Consider the following 17,958-nt stretch of genomic DNA (forward strand, 5'->3'; position numbering starts at 1 on the left):
GTCCTGATCCTGTTGTCCTGATCCTGCTATGCTTTAATTGATTGGTCGTGCAGACAGACCACTTCTATGTATTAATGAGTTAGCGAACCACTGATACATAACTGCAGTTGTTTTTAAATGAAGCATATTGTATTCGTCTGAGTAGTTTTTCATTCTGATGCTTTGAAACCAAAGACATTAACAGTCACCTTAAAAATATTATACACACCGAAATTTACTGAGTTCTGGGCCTGCACAGATTGCAAACTGTGTCAGACCAAAGGCAGTAGGCTATAGGAGACTGATCCTATTGAGATCTGAGTGGGATCGGAGCAGTAGGAGCTGAAGGGAAGGCAGATACATGAGGAGCTGTGTGACTGGGTTTCTGTTCCCTGAATAAAAGGCCTTTGAACTCATTAAGAGCGGACCTACAGCAACAGGCTAATTAGACACCTGCAGGATCACCTTAAAAAAGGTTCCCTCAGGTTAAGGGAGGGGTGAGGGGAGGAGAAGAGGAAATGCGACTGGAGAACTGAGGTTTGGAGGAAAGGGGAAGCTCAGCCAGGTACCAGGGAGAAGGTGCTAGAGGGAAGCACTGGGAGAAGTGGCCTGGGGAAAGGCTGATGTAATTGGGTCAGAGGAAAAGCCCCATCAGCTGCTGCTAGTTAGGGTCCCTGGGCGTGAGCCCAGAGTAGTGGGTAGGCCTGGGCTCCCACCACCCAGCAGAAAGAAGGGGAGCCAGCACCATTGGAGGGGTCTATTTTGAATTTCCTGACGCTACTGATCCTGACTCTGCAACGACTCTCCTGTTTTCTCTTTTACCGTCTGCTCCCTCTGTCCGTTAGATGGATTCCTCATCTTATTCTTCAAAGCAGTACTTTCCTGTCACACTGCTTTCTCTCTGTTAATGCTTGACAAGGGAGTAAATAAGGATTTTCTTTTTCTTTTTTTACTCCAGGATATTTTCTCTTTAATTTTCAATCCACTTTCCACCTTGTAGTTATGCTAATGAGATCCATCTATATCAGTACTGTGATCTAATGCAGCAGCCAGCCCTGAAAAATGGATCTCCATGAACAGGCGATGAAACAGCTGGAGGTAGTGTCATTGGGCTATATGCATTTTCAGCACTGTTCCACCACATCTCAAGAAAGTGCTGTGCTGAAAATGGTTTTGTTCTGTCTGCACTAGTACTTAAACCAGGGTTCTCAACCTGGGTTCAGGACAACTGAGGTGGTTGCCAGTTTGCGACCTGAGGGGCTGTAAGGCAACAACTTCCAACCCAAACTCCACTTTGTCTCCAGCATTTGTAATGGCATTACGTATATGCAAAAGTGTTTTCAATGTCTAAGGTGGGGGTTGGGGTTGGGATGGTGGTTGGCACTCAGAGACTTGCTACATGAAAGGGGTCATCAGTACAAATGTTTGAGAACAGTGGTGTCCAAAAGAGATTTAACAATTGCCACAGCCCCCTTCCACACCACCCAACCCTGGCAGGCACCCCCCAGACATCACCCCCTGTGCCAAGCTCCCTACCTCTCCCCCCACACACAGCCAGGCACACTCCCAGCCAGGTTGCACCCCACCCCGCAAACTGCCAGTGACTCAGCAGAGTCAGGCTGCACGAGCCATGCCAGCACCAGACGCTTGGAGCCATGTGAGCTGGCACTAGCCGCCTTAGCCTGAGCGAGCCATCCCAAGCTGCGCTGCCGCTTTGCCACACCATGCTGTCCAATTCACCACATGTGGCAAACAGACAGCGTATTTGACACCGTGGGTTTGAGAGTGACTGACTTACGTGGTTTTCAGCACCAGATCATGGAGCTGGTTGATTAGTCTGACAAGTCTGCAAGGGGCCAATTTCTGAATTTAGATGGGACTATGACGTGCTCAGAAGAAGCAAATTTTACTGGAATACTTTTGTAGCCCAAGTCCTGCTTCAGAGAATTCAAGGTCAAAAAGTGTTATTAAATCATCTAGTTTGACTTCTTGCACACACAGGCCATAAAATTTTACCCAGGTATCCTTGCAATGAATCCTAAAAATGTATCTGTGTGTTTCAACTTACTGCCTCAGGATGAGTCGTTTTGAATTATTTCAGGAATGTTGAATATAACATTTTGATGAGATTACAGGTTTACAGCATTTCACTCAATTTCTAAGCAATCTCAAAACAATTTCGAAGCGACAGAATTCTATTCTGTTCAGGTGGGCTTTTTACAGGTTAGAGACGTGAAACTCAGCAGAACTTACAGATTTTTATTGGCCCTCAAGTAATTCAGGAAAACCTGAAATGCAAAATGTAAAACTATTTACATCATATCTGAGGTCCTCCAATAATTTGTCAAAATAAAGGAAAGCTCCCAACATCTAAATGGGAAAATTCTTTGTCATTTTCAACCATAGGGATTTTTTTTTCCCCTGGAGTTTACTTTCTCCATTCTATTGGTAAGCACATAATGGCAGTTCTATTTGTTTTCTAAATCAATGCATTACCAAAATCTAGCTCATCGTAACGTGCTGTGGGGTAACTAGAATATGAAAGATGCTGATTAAAACTAAATTCTACCCTATTCGGCAATGAACTTTTTAAGGCCCACATAACACGTCTAAAGAAAAATGAAGTGTGCACATATATTCCTGTTTACACTCGTGATTGGGCCTTGATCATCCATCTGCACAAATGAAAAGAGGTAAAAATAATTTTTAAGTGACTCATGCTTTCAGGCTGCTGCCTACAGTGTCAGTAGTTGTGAGGCATTGTTGATAAAATAGAACAGGTTGGGAATTTCCTAAATAATGCAGCACCACAAACCAAAAATGAAGCTTTATGTTAGCTAACTTTTTAAATGAAACATTTGTACAAACTGAAATGAAACATTTGATTTCAGGAGGATAGGAAGATGTCATTTTGATCACAAATATTGACATGATACTCAGAATTTGATATTTTTCAGAATTTCTATTCTGGGGACAAAAATGTGAATTTTCAGCTTTGTCCCAAGTTGAACAAAAACAAACTTTGGACTTTTCCATAGGTTGGTAATTCTGAATTTTGTTCAGCTTTGATAAAAAGGGTACAAACAACGGAATGCTTGTGGTTACATAGAGGTCACATAAATTTTCTCTCTACATTAGAAAATAATTATACTTGTTTGAAACAGTTTTCCAAGCCCATTGTAATCAAGGTTTGCACTGTTTTATATAAACAAAACTTGAATATGTTTAGCAAGCATTTGTTATTATTTTCCAACCACTAATTCAGAAAGCAGAGGTGAAACCTGATTCCACTGGCTTTGTTTGACTTTCTGAAGTGTCTGCTGGGCCTACCTGCACAGATATTCATATAGTGATTAAAAAAAAAGGAAGCTATGGATGAAATAAAACCTGTTTCACCCTTCTAGTACAGTCAAGACCCAACAAGACACATTTTCCAAAGCAGGTGGGGAAAGCCATTAGAAACTATATTCTTCAAGTCAGAAAGCAGCAGTCCCAATTTCTTTCATTTTAAGAACTTTTATGTGTATGTTCTGTATTATGATACTGCCCATAACAATCATACTTTTACAACATTTTTGATTACTTGAATGAGCACATTCCAAAAGCAGATACACTGGTGGACTGTGGAATAATTTGATATCCAGCATGGGCAATCTGCTAGCTCACCTGGCAAATGCTGACAAGCATACTTTATCACTGTTCATATTTATTATGGAGATTTATATTAGATTTTCTGACTGGATAAATGGAAACGTTAGTTCAGTCATTCTGTGCAAAAAAATAAAGAGAGAGAGAGAGAGAGAGAGCGCTGCACAACTGACTATTCTTATTTTTCTTGTAATTTCTATTCTTTGCCAGACTGGAATATACTAAAATCTTAAATCATTTTAAACCAAGATGTTTCAGCATATGAATGAATTTGATGAGGATGATTCTTTTTACCATAATTCCACCAGTAAAAGGAGATGTCAATTAGACTACAAGGGAAGTGAAGCAGAATCCAAACTAGGGGATTGGAACATGTGAAAATACATGCCTGACAAGATGGCAGCCACCACTGCTTTGTCAACACAAGTGGGCAGACAAATCTGTAGGTGCATTGGAACCAACATTCAACACTGAAGCCATCTGCCTATGATATTAATGCAGAAACTGCAGGTTGTGGGATTAGTTTAAACCTTGATGGTTACGCTACAGCTATCTGATGTCTTGTCCTTGCTGAAAATGATCTTAAGACTAGTATTAAAATTATTAAGAATTAGGATTTATCTCGATCATTGTCAACTGAGAAGGTGCAAGGATACATTTGGTGGCAGGTGGTTCAGTGATAACACACAGGGCCACGCAAATGGCCATTTCGAAGTTTACTAATGAAATGCATATTCAGCGCTTCGTTAGCATGCAGGCCGCCGCAGCACTTCGAAATTGAGGCGCCCTGCCGCCGCGCGTCTCGTCCAGATGGGGCTCCTTTTCAAAAGGACGCTGCCTACTTCGAAGTCCCCTTATTCAATATTCGAAGTAGGCAGCGTCCTTTTGAAAAGGAGCCCCATCTGGACGAGACGCGCGGCGGCAGGGCGCCTCAATTTCGAAGTGCTGCGGCGGCCTGCATGCTAACGAAGCGCTGAATATGCATTTCAGCGCTTCATTAGTAAACTTCGAAATGGCCATTTGCGTGGCCATTTCGAAGTTTGGCGCACGTGCAGACGTAGCCAGGGAGTCTGATATATTGGAACTGAGTGTTTTAGCGATGATGAAACCCATCTGTCAGATGGAGTGGCTGACATTTGGCTTAATGATTGTAAGGACCTGACTGGGCAGAAAACGGCGCCCAGGCAATGTGGGTAGTAGGTCTGACCAAGCTAATTGCTGGACTGTCCAGGGCTACTAAAGAATAAAAGACCCAGCTTCAGAGATCAATGAGATACTGGATTTCAAGGATTTATGACTTCCTTCTACCATAGGTCTGAAGCTTTTCTTGACTAAGGGTTCACAACTTCTAGCCCATTTTTGCCTGTACCTGCCTTCTTCAATCCAGTGGGTGGGAGGGACTGAGAGACTAAAGTTAGGATGAAGAGAGTCTATCCCAAGTAATTAGCTATGTAATAGGAGCCCTGGAACCCAGCATCATTATGTAAGAGCTCAGGGTGACAGCATAATGCCTCTACCCAGAGATGAGTTAATAAAGTTGCAGCCTGACATTTAAATATATATAAAGATCTTACAGAACTGGAAGGGACCTCAAGATGTCATTGAGTCCAGTCCCCTCAGCAGGGCCAAGCACCCACCCTGACATGTATTTTTAATTCTGTTTGCCCCAGACCTCTAAACAGCCTCCTCAAGGACTGAACTCACAACCCTGTATTTATAAAGCCAGTGCTCAAATCACAGAGCTATCCCTGCATCATCCTCATGTTTATTAGTTATTCACTAATATGCCTTGATCAAAACCCCAGTACAAATTAAATTATACTGGTATAAAGGTGATTTAGTGCCCCATAGTTATCCTCCTTCCTACAGTATCAGAATAGTTATACTAGCACATAGCACCTATATACTGATCTGACCGTACCCATACTAAGCATGTTGCAGGCCTTAACCTACGCCAGTATGAAGTGACAGTTTTCCAAAGTAGACAGGGCCTAATTCAGAGGATTTATAATGTAAATTACAACAAATCCCACCTACATGGCTATAAAAGCAATGACATTTAAGTAGGTGTGAGAAGTGGTTAAAGACCATTTGTTAGAATGGGGGTTTTGTATTTAATTTTCTGTGCACAGGAGTGTGTATGTGTGAGGAATGATGGTTAATGAGAAAACAGAATGTTAACAGGGATTTGCTACATGGCTGGGTAGCATGGATACACAGGGTATTAATGTTATTGAAATGTGTTATTTATTTACTTATTACTGTCTACCCTCAACTCCGAGCCCTAGTTTCTGGCTGGTTATTCTTAGAATTGGTATCACTGTTGAGCTGGTCTAGGGGTTAAGCATTCCCCTTTGTGTGGGAAATAGACGGAGACATCTGAATTGCAATTCATTTACAAATTTTATACCTTTAAACTTCATCTGAATAGAGATCTTAACTATCTGACGCATTACACAGGTAACTTCCCCACCTTAGATAGTCCCAGGAATGAGAAACACCCAACTTAATTTGCTTTGTTAACTGGTCCTGCTAGTTGCAGAGTTTTAGTAGCCCTGTTAGTCTGTAGCTTCACAAATAACAAGCAGCCCTGGGGCACCTTAAGCTATGTCTAGATTAGAGCACTTTGTCGGCAGAAATTTTTGTTGGAAGATATCTTGTGACAAAACCTCTATTGACAGGTTGCGGCCAGACCATAAAAGCGGATTGAGAGAATGATCTGCTCTGTTGACTGAGAATAGTCAGACTGCCTGGCCGTTCTATCAGCACAACAGCCACCTGAATCATAGCAGTCAGGGTTGTACCATGTCCCAGAAGACTCTTCTGTTTACAGAGGTTCCCCAGGGACATCCAGATTGGCATTTCATTGATGGATCTCTGTCAACAGCAGTGTTCTTCCTCGTGGCTAGCAGGGTGTGGCTGTCGACAACAGTGCTGCATGCTGTTGACTTACTGTTGACAGAACACACTTGGGAATCTGGATGCTTTGTGGGTTTTGTCCACAAAACGGCCGTTTTGCCAACAAATCCCTTTAGTCTAGAGATAGCCTTACAGACTAGCAAATGTATTAGGTCATGAGTTTTCATGGATTAAATTCACTTCCTCATTGTTTCATCCAAGGAAGTGGGTTTTACCCATAAAAGCTCATGACCATCTAAATTTGTTAGTCTCTAAGATCCAAGGGTACTGCTTGTTATTTGTAGTCCTATTAGTGATAGGTAACATTCCCCTACCACACTATATAAACCCTGGATTGTTTTTCCTCTCCATTTTTCATCTGAAGAAGTGGGTTTTTACCCATAAAAGTTCATGACATAATATACTGGTTAGTCTCCAAGGCTATGTCTACATGACAGGAGCTATTTTGAAATATTCCAGTATCCTGAAATAGCTGCCCTGCATCTACGCAATGTGCTCGCCATTTTGAAATATTTTTTGCAATAACAGGAATGCTATTTTGGCATCCCTGTACACCTCATTGCAGGAGGAATAAGGGGTGCATCAAAACAGCACTTTATTTTGACATGTGATGCCACTTAGACAGCACCATGTGCCAAAATTGCCTATTTAGCCTATTTTGAGTTTAGGCTGTTGTGCAGACATAGCCTAAGGTGCCACAGAACTGCTAGTCCCCTGTGTAGGGAGAGTGAAAGTCAACATGGAGACTGTATTGGCTATGAGATTCCTGTCTACCTGATGAAATTACTAACAGCTAGGCTAGGTGGAGGAACTTCAGAATGTAAAGTCATGGGAGCAGCAAATGGTGTCAGCAGAGAAACAGTGGTCAGACACACAGCAAAAGCTATGAGACAGCTGAAGAGACATTCTGCTGCCTCCTGGCCCTGTACCCCTGGTGGAGAGTTGAATCCAGTGAATGCACCTCTGAACTCCAGATACTTCCTAATGAAGGAAAGCCAGTTCTGGATGGAATGCAGTGGAGGGAGAGGGGACTGATGTGTTAAAGGGACCTTCATTTATTTGATTTTCCCTCACATGGGCTACGTCTACACGTGCACCCAACTTCGAAATAGCTTATTTCGATGTTGCGACATCGAAATAGGCTATTTCGATGAATAACGTCTACACGTCCTCCAGGGCTGGCAACGTCGATGTTCAACTTCGACGTTGCTCAGCCCAACATCGAAATAGGCACAGCGAGGGAACGTCTACACGGCAAAGTAGCACACATCGAAATAAGGGAGCCAGGCACAGCTGCAGACAGGGTCACGGGGCGGACTCAACAGCAAGTCGCTCCCTTAAAGGGCCCCTCCCAGACACACTTTCATTAAACAGTGCAAGATACACAGAGCCAACAACTAGTTGCAGACCCTGTATATGCAGCACGGACCCCCAGCTGCAGCAGCAGCAGCCAGAAGCCCTGGGCTAAGGGCTGCTGCCCACGGTGACCACAGAGCCCCGCAAGGGCTGGAGAGAGAGTATCTCTCAACCCCCCAGCTGATGGCCGCCATGGAGGACCCCGCTATTTCGATGTTGCGGGACGCGGATCGTCTACACGTCCCTACTTCGATGTTGAACGTTGAAGTAGGGCGCTATTCCCATCCGCTCATGGGGTTAGCGACTTCGACGTCTCGCCGCCTAATGTCGATTTCAACTTCGAAATAGCGCCCAACACGTGTAGACGTGACGGGCGCTATTTCGAAGTTACTGCCGCTACTTCGAAGTAGCGTGCACGTGTAGACGCAGCCATGGTGTCACAGTGGGGCAAAAGACACTGCCCAATGGCTTGTAGAGTTGGAGTTGCTTATGGTCACATGGCTTTTGAATGTGGTTGGAGTGCACTGTGGACTGCTGCATAGGTTCTAAGGGGGCACTGGCCATGTGCCTCTTCCCTGCTCCCCTCCTTGCCCATGCTCCATCTCCTTTCCTGTTCTGTACCCTTCCCTGCTCCATCCCCACCCATCTCTTCCTGCAGAAGCAACACAATGCTGAAAGTTGGGGAGGGTGATGCTAGGGGTGCCCTTTCCCTTTTAATATAAGTTCTCTTTTATTACACTCAAGCATGGGTGTGGGAAGCCTGCCTCTGACAGGAGTAACCACAGGGTGTCCTCCCACTCTAGTGGAAGGGGGTTCAAGCTTGTTCTGTTTTGTGTTTTTAAGTGGAATCCCTGTATACTGAACCTGGTCTTTGCTGCTGTGGACTACATGTGGCAGATGAGTTACCTGTGAAAGTCATACGGTTTTTGGACATGGAGAAAAATGTTATTTTTACAAGAGTGTTTTTGGAGAGGCTAGGGAAGGATAAGAGAAAAAGCACAGAGGTCAAAGAGGAGGAAGTTTCAGTAGCTGATTAGAAGTGTCAAAAAGCTGCAGGAAAGAGAAGTTAAATAATCAGATTTCAGTCTATTCTGTAGCAAACTGAGCTTGTCACCTGTGAACGACACCTCTGATATCTGCATTGAGGCAGACTGGGAATTATTCAGGAACTTCAGGTGGATTAAAAAACCCAAATATTTTTATGGCATTGTATATTCAAGCAAGCAATACAACCAGCGCCACCCCCTTGTGATTTATTATATTAGAGTCAGTTTGTATTATACTGTACTAAATTTTTCAGCAAGCCATGGGTTTTTTGTATTGACAACATGTCAATGTGTGATGGAAACAACCAAAGAAAAGCAGAAATTGAAGAGGATGCTGAGAATACACCCTCTAATCTTTTTTCCATATAAGTGCAGATTTTGTCTACCCATGTGTGGAATAATTTTTGTTATGTGCACCAAAGCATGTGCAAATGTGCACCCTTAGAAGAGAAATAATAGTTATGGGTGCTCTGATTTTCATCTAGGCAGCATCTGAATCTCTACTTTTGGCTGCACAAGCACACAACTTACAGGGAATACCACTGCTGAGGCTTTTGGCACCTAGCTAGGCAGAGAGACACTTTGGGAGCTCAGAAGGCAGTTGAGACATTTGGCAGTGGAGGAGATCAGATGGGTGGTAGGAAATGAATCTCTGTTTTTCTTCTTTCTTCATGGTGGTAAGAGTCCAAAGAGACTTGAGACTCTTTTGTGGGTAGGGCAGAGGTGAGGAAAGTTAGAATGAGTTTTCCCATCCCAGCAACTCTTGATAGCAGCTAACTATATCACTGCTTTAATATCAACTGATACATGTAATGAGAGTAGATAAGCACAAGTGCTAGGTGTTTCCTCTAAAATGATCAGCAAGGAAATGGTTAATTCTGAACATCCAAGCCTTAAGTTTCAGAGTTATTACATATTTCAGATGGATGATGCAATCCATGCTTCTTTTAGAGCTGATGTTTTAAGCTTTTTGCAGACTCAAGCCACAACCATTGATTACATTTGAAAGGTTGCCTGTGCAACTACAATGGCTAGAAATCAGATGAGTGGAGGCTTAGACTCTGCTGCTGAAATCTCTATGGAGCATGTTTTGTAGCCCATTTTGAAGCTGTGGACAACATAGGAGCATGCAAATAATAAACAGCTTGGCAGATCAGCAGTTCTAGTTTGTGGACTTTCTGGGTTTTTTTTTCTTCTAAGTATGAAGTGTTGTGTGTCAGTTTTATTGCAAAACTTGATTAAATGTCTATTATCAACATTATGAAATGCTTAACCAGTAAAATTTCCATCTCTTTCTCAAAGTGCACCGCTGAAAGCTCACTAGTGTAGTCTCTCCAAGCTGAAGGGAAATAGATGATTGAATCATTGATTGAACCACATCAACTCCTGTCAGATGTGGTAGCTATACCAGTGGGAGAAGCTCTTCTGTTGTCACGCTGGCATTTGTTAAATAGTAACAGACAGTAAGCCGTGCTAGTCTATACACTATCAAAACAAAAAGCAGTCAAGTAGCACTTTAAAGACTAGCAAAATAGTTTATTAGGTGAGCTTTCGTGGGACAGACCCACTTCTTCAGACCATATCCAGAGCAGAACAGACTCAATATTTAAGGCACAGAGAACCAAAAACAGTAAGCAAGGAGGACAAATCAGAAAGATAATCAAGGTGAGCATATCAGAGAGTGGAGGGGTGGGGTTAACTCAGTCTAATTCTTGATCTTCCCCCCCACCCCTCCACTCTCTGATTTGCTCACCTTGATTATCTTTTTCTGATTTGTCCTCCTTGCTTACTGTTTTTGGTTCTCTGTGCCTTAAATGTTGAGTCTGTTCTGGTCTGGATATGGTCTGAAGAAGTGGGTCTGTCCCACGAAAGCTCACCTAATAAACTATTTTGCTAGTCTTTAAAGTGCTACTTGACTGCTTTTTGTTTTGATGGCAATTGTTAGTGTGACTTATGTCTATCAGGGCGGTTTAGTCATACTCCTGAGTGACATAAATTATGCCGAAATAACCCATAATGTAGACCTAGATTAATATGCTCAACTCATTTTCTCAAAAAGAAAACTGCCTCTTAAAAAAAAAGTATCCTGCACAGGGTTACACAGAAGATGCCAATTAACAATAAAATGTCAGTTCATTCCCAGATACATTCATTTTCTGTTCTGCATGTTCATGAGGAACAACTTAGTGAAGCAAAAGAGGGAAAACTATAAAACTAATATTTTATTGAAATACCCTAAGACACTTTCAAGGCCCTTGGTAGTAGAAAACTGGTGAAGACAACGAATACTTTTAAATCTGATGGGCAGGCATTCGAGCTCTTAAGTGAACCCCCCATTGACTTCAATAAGGTCAAAATTTCACCATATGGCTACGTCTACATTACAGAGATCCTTTGAAAGAAGTTCTTCTGGAGTGCATCCACGCACAAAAAAATGGATCAAAAGATTGTTCCACTCTTTCAACAGAGAGCATCCACGCAGCCCCTACTCTTTCGAAACTATGGGCCAGGGATCAAAAAATCAGGCACCAGGAGGGCTCCTCTTTTGAATGAAGGTCTCTGCAGAGCATCTACACACACTTTCTTTCTAAAGAAGCTTTTGAAAGAAGGTGTTCTTCCTGAAACAGGAGTGGAAGTGCTTTCAATTTACTTTTGAAAGAATACCATTTGTGTATAGATGCTATGCAGGATCCTTCAAAAGAGCCCCCTTCTGTTGAAAAATTTTTCAAAAGAACTTGCTAGTGGAGACAGCCAATATTATGTGTTTTAGTGAGAATGCTAAATCCCAAAGGATTATCTCTTGTATTACAAGGCAGTTGTAAACCTTTGTGCCCAACCCCAGAACAAAGTGAAGTACTTTTCATGGTGATTTCAAATAATACCTGGGAGCAATGGTTGGAGGCAGTGATTTAAGTTGCAAAGCATTTGGAGGAGCAAAAGAGGTGGAGAAAGATGAAGCCCCACAAAAGTTTTCCAGATCTGAAGAAGTGGATCTGCCCCACGAAAGTTCATCATCTAATATTTTGTTAGTCTTCAAAATGCTATATGAGTTCTGATTCATCAAAACCAGTTCACAAAACTGAACCTCTCAGAATTACATTCACAAGCTTGAAACTTTAGACACAAACAAATGCTGATGCAGCACTAAAGCCACCTTGATTCATACAGTCATTGAATAGATTCTTATGAAAGCTGTTTTAGAAAATGGACTATAATTACACAAATGGTACTTTGTTTCGGTAGGATTTTTGTCTCTGCAATCATTGGCATATGAGGAGAGTTCGTCTTCAAATGCTGTTATCTCCCAAATGTCACATTCAGTGCAAATGTTATGGCAAATATTTTTTGTAAAGGAGAAACAGATTTTCTTATATATAAAACAACTGCATTGCCAAAACACCAGGGACAAGATCATGTAGCATGAGCTGGTGACAAAATATGTAAATAGATGGTTATGTCAAAGGGTGAGGCCAGAGATATTCAATAGGTGAACTGCAGGTCAAATTTGCAATGCCAGATACTTTTCTATGGAGCACAAAATCTTTTTAGTTACTTATTATTGTCACTGTGGTGTGAAAAATATTTCTCTGAAGTCTAGACCTTAATGAAGAAATTTGGACCTTGGCAAAAAATAGATTACTCCCAGGTGAGGCAGTAGCGGCAGCTCCATTATGTCATTTGTTGTACTTGTGCATCTCTCTGAAATCTGGGCAGTTGCTCTTTCTAAGTGAGTAGTAAGAGAGGTAGCTGTGTTAGTCGGTACTCCAACCAAACAAAGCAGCAGAAATGTAGCACTTTAAAGATTAACAAAAAGATTTATTGTTAGTCATTCATGGGACAAACCCACTTCAGCAGATAAATCTCAGCCTTAACTATTCCACACAAAAAATACATTTCCTGGATACTACAGTACACGATCCATTGTTTACAGTCAAGCCCTTAGATACAATCACATCTGCTCCAATCCTACTGACAGAGACTGAAAACGACCAGACCTTTACCAAGCACTTATAAAACTGAATTACCCACCAGGAGAAGTGAAAAAAAAAAAAAAATTGACAGGACCAGATGAATACCCAGAAACCAGCTACTTCAAGACAGACCCAAGAAGATCAATAACAGAACATCACTTGTCATCACCAAACAGCCCCCAACACAAACCCCTGCAATTCATCGTTCAAAATCTACAACCTATTCTGCGTCAGGATGCTACACTCCAGAAGGCTCTAGGTGACGGGCCTGTCCTTTCCTATACACAACCTCCTAACCTGAAAAAGATTCTCCCCAGCGATCACAGGCTACACCACAGTAATACTAATCCTGGAACTCTTCCTTGCAGCAAACCCCGCTGCTAACTTTGTCCACATATTTATTCTGGGGATACCATCACTTGACCTAACCATGTTAGTTACAAGATCAAAGGCACATTCTCATGCACTTCCAGCAACATTATACATGCCATTATGCGCCAACAATGCCCTGACACTAGGTATATTGGATAGACTGGGCAAAACCTTCGCCAAAGAATATATGGACACAGAGCAGACATCAAGAAACTCAATACACACAAGTCAGTCAGTGAACACACTTCAGTGGAGTGGGCCATTCAGTTAAAGACCTGAGAATTTGTGTCCTGGAACAATGTATTTAACAGATTAGAGTGACATATTCAAACTCGACACATTACCCCGTGGTATGAACAGAGATATCAGTTACCTCACGCATTACAAGGACAGCTTCCCTTCCTTTGATGCTTGTAAATTATCTCAGACAGGACACTTAACATCCCCCACCTCTCACCCCCTTCCTTCAATCCTATTTGATTTGTCATTTTTTATTGTTTTTTTTGTTTTTTGGTCCTCTGTACTTATAAATGTCAGTCTGTATTGGAAATGAAATTGATCTGATGAAGTGGGTCTGTCTCATGAAAGCTCATCACTGAGTAAATCATTTTTTAGTCTTTAAAGTGCTACATTTCTGCTGTTTTTAAAGAGAGCGCTGAAGTTATAGCATAGTGCTTTAAAAAAAAACAAAAAAAAAACAAACCACTAGTAAAGCCTGAAGTATCATTAAACTCATACGGTTATATATCTGGACCCACATCCAACAAAATGCTTGAGCACATGCACTGTGGACAATGGTACTGCTGCATGCTAAAAGGTAGATATGCGCTTAAGTTCCTGACATGTTAGGGTTTTGGTCAGATGTACATGTACTGGCTATAAGGAGGAGGGGAAAGACAGCAACCCTGCAATCCAACTATTGTGAGATATCAGAATGGAGGATATTGTCCTTCCACTATATATGCTAGAACATCACTAGAACTAGACATGCTTAAGAGGAATAAGTTGAGTGAGTCAGGCTGAAGATACAGTAGGGAGGAAATGGCATCTCTTCCTGCCATAATGGGCTTTGAATAGGTATATAACCAATTAATCTGTTATCAGGGTCAGATTAGCATAACAGCTGGCAACTCCTCCTAACGCTTGAAAGAAATTCTGCTTTAAATTTTGAGAGATGGTGTGTGGGAACCTCTAAGACTTTGTCTTTGCTGCAAAAAGTTGTTTTTTATATTGACATACTGGTAATACACTGTGAAATCCTTGTGGCAATAAGGCACAGTTAATATTTACCTCAGTAGAACTAATTGAGGTCAATGCTAATTCTACCCCTTCCCCTGCCAAGGTTGGCTTTGTCTAAGAACAGGGAAGTAAAAACTCTTGTGCCTTGTCTTCACCAGGATTTTACATTATAATAGCTATATTTTTTGGGGGAGTGAAGATATTGCCTGTGTCCTCCTCTGTTAGGCTCACTAGCTCAGAATGGGGCACAGGACGTAGCCCTTTGAGCTGTATCCCCATAGGCAGTTTAGAAGCTTAAGACTCCCTTGCAGTTGATTACAAATTTTTAACATACCCTTTTTTGTTTGAAAATACCAGCTAGTCAAAACCCAAAAGTTTTTAGAGAAATGTAACATTTTCAAAAAAAGTGTCTCAAGAAAGGGAGCCACAGACATCCCCAGGAAACCAACTAATTGATTAGGGCCCTGCCTAATTCAGAGCAAGGACTTAAACCTGGGTCTTAAAACCCCCATATCCTTGGTGAGAGCCCTAAACACGAGGCTCTCAGTGGGTGAGTCTTGCTCAAGGCTTCTTCTTGGAAATGTTCCACTTTGTTTCAGTAACTAAATTATTCATTGGGATAGACTAACTTGATACTAGTGCAATCACTTGGGTGTGGGAAATCTAGGGACTTGAACCTGGCTCTCCTATATGAGTAAGAGACGAGTGACTAGCAAACACCAGACTATGGGCTATTTTCGGAGCTCTAAAGCTACATCTACACTAAAGAGTTTTGTTGACAAAATCCCGGTTTTGTTAACAAAACTTGGAGAGAGTCCACACAAAAAATGCGTTCTCTGGACATACTGTCGACAGAACTTGGCAGATTTGTTGACAGCTTTCTACCTGTCCCCCATGAGGCAAAACACTTTTCTCGACAGAGTCTGTTGACAAAAAAAGCTGTGTGGATGCTCTGGAGGGTGGCCCTCTTTCCGGCAGCTCGGCCTCCTGCGCTTTCAGTTGGCTGTTCTGTGGGGAGAACAGCCACGCAGTGTGGACACACACTGTCGACAGAGTGGATCAACAGAGCAATCCACTCCGATGTAACTTCTGTTGATAGATTGTTGTACTGTAGGCATAGCCTTAGCATCTCTTCTACATTTTTCATGTTTTTTTTTTTAATTTAAAAGCTCGTGATTATGTTCTGCTGCAGAACTGGAAAATGTTCTGACATTTTAAAAATGTTCATGGGATAGAAAAACTACTTCCACCTCTCTCTAAACTCCATATCCAATGTACAAATCTTGACAAGTCCAATCACTCTAAATAGTATCTTGTAATAGTCTAATCCTACCTCTTCTCCAACACCCTGTCTTTAAAAGCATGATGTTTCCTGCTACCTACATGACACTGCTGTCCCTTTTGGGGATACCAAAGGAGTTGAACAGAAGATTTGGGGATACCAAAGGAGTTGAACCGAAGATCCCTCTTCACATAAAGCTCTCTTTATACAAAATTACTCTTCATTGACAAACTCCTGATTAAACGTTACTAAAGCGCTTAAGGCTTATGATGAATTAATGATTTTTAAAACAAGGCCCTTAAAACAGAAACATATCAAGCAGTTTACTTATTCACAGAAAATAAAAATAGTAGGGAATCTGTGATGAAAGCTGAGTTGTAGCTGAGTAAAGCCCTGTGGCATCTTATAGACTAACACATACTTTGGAGCATAAGCTTTTGTGGGCAAAGACCCACTTCCTCAGACTCGGCTACTCCTCTGACAAGTGTATCTGAGTATCAGAGAGGTAGCCGAGTTAGTCTGTATCTTCAAAAACAAACAAGAACTCCTGTGGCACCTTATAAACTAACAAATATTTCGGAGCATAAGCTTTCGTGGGCAAAGACCCGCTTCGTCGAAGCGGGTCTTTGCCCACAAAAGCTTACGCTCCAAAATATCTGTTAGTCTGTAAGGTGCGACAGGAGTTCTTGTTGTTTTTGTAGCTGAGTGTTATTCAAATGATTGGTTTGTGTTTGTTGATTCTGTTTACAGCAATGTGTATGGCAACAAACTTTTTTATACTTAATATTCTGCTGAATTTTTGTGCCAGCAAAATCCTGAAACAACTCTGAATTTTGCAGAGGAAGAAAATGCTCTTATTTTACATCTGACCCTCCCTCAAACACTTTAGCAGTTGTACTCGTTTTCAGGAGTTAGCCTTTTAGCAGGACTGGCAGAAGTGCACTGGCAGGTGCACTCAACACAACAGAACAAAAAGCAGTCAAGTAGCACTTTAAAGACTAGCAAAATGGTTTACCTAATAAACCATTTTGCTAGTCTTTAAAGTGCTACTTGACTGCTTTTTGTTTTGATAGTGTATAGACTAACACGGCTCCCTCTCTGTTACTATTCAACACAACAGGTATTTTTGAATCCGCACAGTCTCCTTGTGAAACAAAACTCCGTAACACTTCTAAACGCGCTCTGTGCTCTGACTTGGCCCAGCTCTAAAGGAACACATGGAGTTGTAACAAACGAAAGGAAAAAAAATCATACCTTAGCTTCTGACCAGCTGGCTCAGTGATCTTATTGAACTTGTCCATGTTCAGTGTTGGCAGTACCCGGCAAACTACTAGTGACCATTTAATGAGAACATGTGGCGTTTCCTACGAGTGATCTACCGTCCCAGCAGCCGACCTGAGACAGAGTCCCCCGGGTGATCTCTGCCTGGCGTCTACGTTGTGAGAAGCAGAATACTCCTGTCCTGCGAGACCTACAAACTTGCCTGAGCACATATCTGAGTTTCATGTTTCGAGTTCATCATGTGACACCGGCAGCCAGCCAGACGGCTCGCTGCGACTCCTGAACGCTATGCAAACTTGAGGACCGACACCTACCGGGCGTGCAAATTCCCCTGACTGTGTCTCGAGTCTGGCTTCCTCTTCGTGTCGGCTGTGCAGCTGTTTCAAGCAGAGGGCATGACTGGAAAATCTAACACTTCGACCGCACGCCGGCCGCTCTCCGCAGCCTGCTGTTCTTGCTAGCAGAAAAGTGGAGGCGAGCTAGGGGGATGAGCCCATTCAGGGTGCTGACCAATTAGCTACGTGCTGTTGGTGCTTCAGTTAGGAATACGACAGTTTCCTTTAATGACTCTCCCTCCCAACAGCCCAGAGGCAGTTGAAAATATGCCTTCCCCCCTCCGCTTTCAGGTTGTGGGGGTTGTTTGTGGAGTAGCCCGCAGCTGTGTCAAATGGGCATTTCACAACTTCAGCGCATTCCACAACAAGGCGAAATGTCAACGTCACCATAGAGAAACAATGGCGTCCCCGGCAGCAGCAGCAGCAGAGTTGTTAAAAGCTCGGAGCTGCGGGGATGAGCTCCCTCTCATTAGGAAGGAAAGAGTTGTCCGCCCTGGCACATCCCAGGAGCCTGGAGGACTACAGGCAAG

The 17,958-nt window shown here is 42.4% G+C and overlaps 1 protein-coding gene across 6 annotated transcripts in view; it reads right to left on the reverse strand.

Moving 5' to 3' along the window:
• BLNK (B cell linker) overlaps nt 1-17,958 on the reverse strand; it is a 169,766-nt gene that overhangs the window by 58,139 nt on the left and 93,669 nt on the right. For 2 of the 6 annotated variants that reach the window (XM_075000422.1, XM_075000423.1), the window contains exon 1: nt 17,067-17,391. The exons of 2 other annotated variants lie outside the window; for them this stretch is intronic. In XM_075000422.1, the coding sequence (XP_074856523.1) occupies nt 17,067-17,113 (47 nt within the window). In that variant the 5' untranslated portion in view covers nt 17,114-17,391. 2 more of the 6 variants (XM_075000425.1, XM_075000424.1) reach the window with 2 other exon arrangements.

Source organism: Carettochelys insculpta, chromosome 7 (genome assembly GCF_033958435.1).
Source record: "Carettochelys insculpta isolate YL-2023 chromosome 7, ASM3395843v1, whole genome shotgun sequence".
Taxonomy (NCBI): Eukaryota; Metazoa; Chordata; order Testudines; family Carettochelyidae; genus Carettochelys; species Carettochelys insculpta.